Below are 4808 nucleotides of genomic sequence, written 5' to 3' on the forward strand. Positions count from 1 at the left end.
GCTTAAGACTGATTTATGACTAGATGTTTCCATTTACAGTGCAGTAGCCTCCTGGGGATGTTGTCAGGGCGATGGTGAGTCAGAAGTGCGCATGGTGTCTCACTCCCACCGCCATGGGCTGGCCGGCAATATAGGTTCACCTCTGTGCAACGAGTTCCTGGCAAGCCTTTGGTTTTGCAACACTCCCTGAAGCCATGGTTCTGCCCTAGCGCAATATCAGAGTGCAATGCACGATTTAAGTGGATACCTTCAGATCTTTTGCCCTCTTGGTCTGGTAGGGAAGGAAACCAAAGCGCTACCCTCTTCTGCCCGCACCTTATTGGGGGCCGAGGGTGACAGATCCCCTCGCTGTGAAGCAAAGGGGCGTGTGGGGGGGGGGCAGGGTGTACCCAGGCAGGGGCAGCGCTCTCCGCCTCTGACCCCTCGAAGGAGGGACAGCTGGAACCCCCAGCTCCCCGGCCGCTCCGAGCCGTCACCGGCCCCCTCCAGGCAACGCCACCTTGCGGGGCACGACGCCGAGCCGTGGGCGGCTGTGCAACACCGAAAGCAGCTCCCGCTCCGCGCTGCCCCAGCCCCCGACCGCTCTGTGCACAGACAGCTCCGCCCCAACAGAGCGTGCCAGGGCCGCTGACTGACGAGCAGGACAGCCACTCCCGCCTACGCCCGTAGAACAGGAGCGAATGGGCGGGATTAGCCTTGGCCAATCGGGAAGAACAGTAAGGGGGAGGGCGGGGCCACCGCTTGAGTGGCAGCTCAAGAAATAAGCACGTTCCAGGCACACAAGCGTCCCTCCCCTCCCCCCATAGCCGAAGGGCTGAGGCGGCAGCTGCGGCGCAGGTATGGCGCACGGTCTCCCTATGACCCCCCCACCCCATGTAGCCGCTGCTCCCCCCTCAGTCGGGCAAAGTGAAGAGTCAGCAACTTCCCCGCGCCCGCTGAAACGCTCAGCAGCCCAGCGAGCGCAGGCGCTGATAAGGACTGGGTGTTACGGGGCATGCTGGGAAATGTAGTTCGCATGCCGCTGCCTGCCGGCGGGGGCCCTTGGACCCGCGCCGCCAGCTGCACTACCAATCCCAGAATGCCCCGCGCGACGCTGAGTCGCCCCAGTTGAAGCGGGTGGCGGCGGAGGGGACCAAAAAAAACAAAAACAAAACAAAACACAAAAAACCACACCGCAACCCCAAACAAGGAAATGGTGCAGGGCGGGGGTTCCCGGCGCTGGGGGCGCTGATCCCGCCGCGCCCCCCTCCCCCATGGGTGAGCCATGGACTACGAGTTCAAATCCAAGCTGGCGGCCGAGCGCGAGCGGGTGGAGGATCTGTTCGAGTACGAGGGCTGCAAAGTGGGGAGAGGCACCTACGGGCACGTCTACAAAGCGCGGCGCAAGGACGGGTAAGAGGGGAGGCGGCGCTGGTACGGGGCGGGCGCTCCTGGCTCGGTCCCCTGGCTCTCCTGGGGCGATGGGGAGCCGGGGGCGGCAGCGGTGCCGTGAGTCCCTGCGTGTGCTCCCCCGCGACCCTGATGCCCGGCCGCAGGCTCCTGGGGCACCATCTCGACCCTGCAGCTTCGCGCCGCGGGGGAGGCTGTGGTTGTCTGTGGCCCCTGGGGGCAGGGGCTGGCGGTGACAGCGGGGCTGGGCGGCGCTGGCTGCCGCGCCCCCTGCCAGTGGGAATGCCCAGAAATCCCCCAACATACGCCGGGGAGTGCGGCTTGGGGGGAAGGGGCAGTTGTGGGGTGAGCCCGGGTGCGATGGGGGAGCTGGCGCTGACTCCGTGTTTGTGTGTGTGTGTGTCTGTAGGGGAGGTATGACAAGCGGGGTATGAAGGTGAGGTTGGTTGTGTGTGTGGGGCAGTGGGAGGGAGAGAGCCAGGGTGTGAAGGTGGGGGGCAGTGGGAGGGAAGAAGGGAGAGGATAGTCCTGGGGTGAAGGTGGGGTTTGAGTGGGGGGGGGGCCCGGGGGGGAGGGGGGGGGTGTGTGTGTTGGGGGGAGATTGGGGACATCCCTTGTGCATGTGTGTGGTAGGAGGGAGAGTCAGGGTTTGGGGTAAGGGCTTGAGGATGACCTGTGGTAGCCTTGGTGGTAAATGTGTGTGTCTCAGTGGCCCTTTCTCCCTGCAAAAGATGGGCACCACCAATTTTCTTCCCTATGCTCCACCCAGTAACTTTACTGTTTCACTTGAAGTCATGAGGGATGGTGAGGCAAAGGAAAAAATAGGCAAAAGAACCTAACTCTTGAAAAAGTTTTGTAAACTTTGTACTAAAGTAGAAAATCCAGCTTTCAAAAAATGTATTTACAAAACATGACTTTGAGTGGTGGTGGTGGTGGGGAGCTGCAGGTGCAACTCCACTGACTGGTACATCCGGGCTTCATATAGCTCATAAATGTGCTAATTAAGCATTTACGTTCAGGGCCGCAAGCAGGCCCTGAGTGTTTTAGCAAAAATAGACAAAAATAACAAACAACCTCCTTCCACACAAATAAAACCAAATTAAAGAGTATTCTGAGTATATTGATGCTAGCCCAATGTGTTCTTAGTGGAGGTCTCTCTCAAGTGTTGCTTCAAATATCTTATTTTGTTTTTGAATAAATGTTTTCATCCCCAACCCCAGAATTATTAAGGCTGTGAAATTCGTTAGCTGCTCAGTAATTTGGTGGTGGTTAGTGTCCCTTATGCATTTTGTGATACATTTAATAGCACAGTCTAGTAAAAATTGAGTGAGGTGGTGCTAAAAAGTTAGGTTTTCTTGTTGTCCTAGTGAGGTAATTCAGTACGTCTACTAAATGTGTGAGGTTTTTAAGTATGGAAAATCCTCTAGGGGTATTGTGTGCTACCTGAAGCATTGGCACCTCCAGAGTTCATCAAAATTATTTTTAAAATCCAAAAGAATGACCAGCTGTGCTTGCTTCTGCTTTTCCAGTCTGTACTGTGTAGAACTGTACTGTAGTTTTTAATAAGTCTGGTAATTGTTAGATGTGTATGACTTCATAGTAGCTGATAGCTAGGCCCAGATGTGCTGCTCTCCTTCCTATGATGCTGCACAGGTGGGATGGTAGTGCCCTAGCCAGCTGTTACTATTCCTTGCTTGTCTCATTTCATTTCATTGTATTGCAATTCTATGATTAAAACTGAACTATATCTAAAGTTTAAAAAAATCAAATGTTGATCCGTACTTCAGACAGCATGTATATTTACTGGAGAATATAATAATTCTAAACACCTCTCATTCAAATCAGTCAGACCTATAGGAACATAGGATAGTGTTCAGTGGGGTTTTTTTTGTTTTTTTTTTTGTTTTTTTTTTTAACAGAACTATTATGTAGTCCTTAAGGGTGCATTTACAGAGCTGCTCTGTACATATTCAGGTTTTAAAGACACTTGTAAGTTCTTATCTTTCCACAAACTAAATCTATGTAGACTTCCATCGGTATAGTGAAGTGGAGTTTTGGAAAAGCAACAGGATGTTAGAAATACAAACTTATTATCATTTAAATTTCATTATTGCTATACAAAGGAATGATTGTGAACAGTGGTTAGAATTCTGTCCAGTGCAGTGCTGCAGAGGGCAGTCAGTATTGGGTTCAGTTTAAACACATTCCTCTGTGATCTCCTGGTACAAGAAAATTGCTTATTAGAGTAATCTAAATTTGCAAGACACATTAAGGCTACATCTACACTACAGAGCTTACAGTGGCACTAATGCAGCTGCGCCACTGTAAGATCTCTCGTGTAACCGCTTTGTGCCGACAGGAGAGGGGTCTTCTGTCGACATAATCAAACCACCTCCAGCGAGTAGCGGTAGGTATGTCAGTGGGAGAAGCTCTCCTATTGACATAGAGCTGTGTTTTGTTCACACCCCTGAGCGGAGCGGCATAAGTTTTGCCAACATAAGTGGTAGTGTAGACATGATCTAAGTTAGTAGGGTATAATACTGAGGCTAGACTAGAGGACTGGTCCAAGTACAGGACTGGGAGTCAGGAAATCTGATTCCAGCTCCAAAGCTGACTGCTGTAGCCTTCAGAATGAAGTCTAGTTAACTTCAAAAAGAGAATTTAAAGGAGTTCCAGCTACTCCAAGTGACCCTGAGCTCCCCTGATAATTTTGGTGATTTTACAATTACATTTTCCTTTTTTATGGCTCTTCTCATCCTTGTTACTGCGTGAAAGATCTTTGGAAACAATAAGAAATAATCATTAAAATGACTATACTCAGTGCTGTGAAACACATCACGTAAACTGAAAAAATCTTTGTTATAGTAATCCTTGGAGTTACTTATAAGAATTGGTTTTTCCACTCCCCCAAAGTATAATTTTTCTGTCTTAAACTTAAAAGTTGATTGCACACCTTCAGTTTTTCCATTTGTAAAATGGGAATATTGCTCATGTACTTTAAGGGGGTGTTGGAAGGATTATAAGGGACTTGTACCTAAAGCCATTAAAATGTTAGAAATGTTGGCAGGAAATAAAATGAGACTGAACTTGGAACAATGGTAGCTAATACATCTGTGTGAGAAATGATCCAAAAACTACACTGGGCACGAGAAAGAGGAACTGGAAAGAGGTGATGATGAAAAGGACTTAAAGGTGATAGTGGACAGTAATCTGATGTCAGAAATGCCAATATCACTTCTGGGCTGCATATCCAGAAGCTTCACTTCATGGAGCATGGAGGTGATTGTTAACCCTTTCTGTATGGTACTGGTCAGTGAGTTCACAACAGGAATGTGTTGTATAGTTTTAAGGTACCTCAGTACTAGAGATGTCAGCAGATGATCAAAAGTAATTTGAAGAGCAACCAAAATGACTAAGGT

The 4808-nt window shown here is 49.9% G+C and overlaps 1 protein-coding gene across 1 annotated transcript in view; it reads left to right on the forward strand.

Annotated features, from left to right (window-relative positions):
* The first annotated feature begins 1166 nt into the window (after window positions 1–1166).
* CDK19 (cyclin dependent kinase 19) overlaps window positions 1167–4808 on the forward strand; it is a 212649-nt gene continuing 209007 nt past the window's right edge. Inside the window, exon 1 of the mRNA XM_026653668.2 lies at window positions 1167–1392. Within this exon, the coding sequence (XP_026509453.1) occupies window positions 1265–1392 (128 nt within the window). The 5' untranslated portion in view covers window positions 1167–1264. The remainder of the gene's footprint in view (window positions 1393–4808) is intronic.

The sequence above is a fragment of the Terrapene carolina genome, unplaced genomic scaffold, assembly GCF_002925995.2.
Source record: "Terrapene carolina triunguis isolate 2854851 unplaced genomic scaffold, T_m_triunguis-2.0 Scaffold42, whole genome shotgun sequence".
Taxonomy (NCBI): domain Eukaryota; kingdom Metazoa; phylum Chordata; order Testudines; family Emydidae; genus Terrapene; species Terrapene triunguis.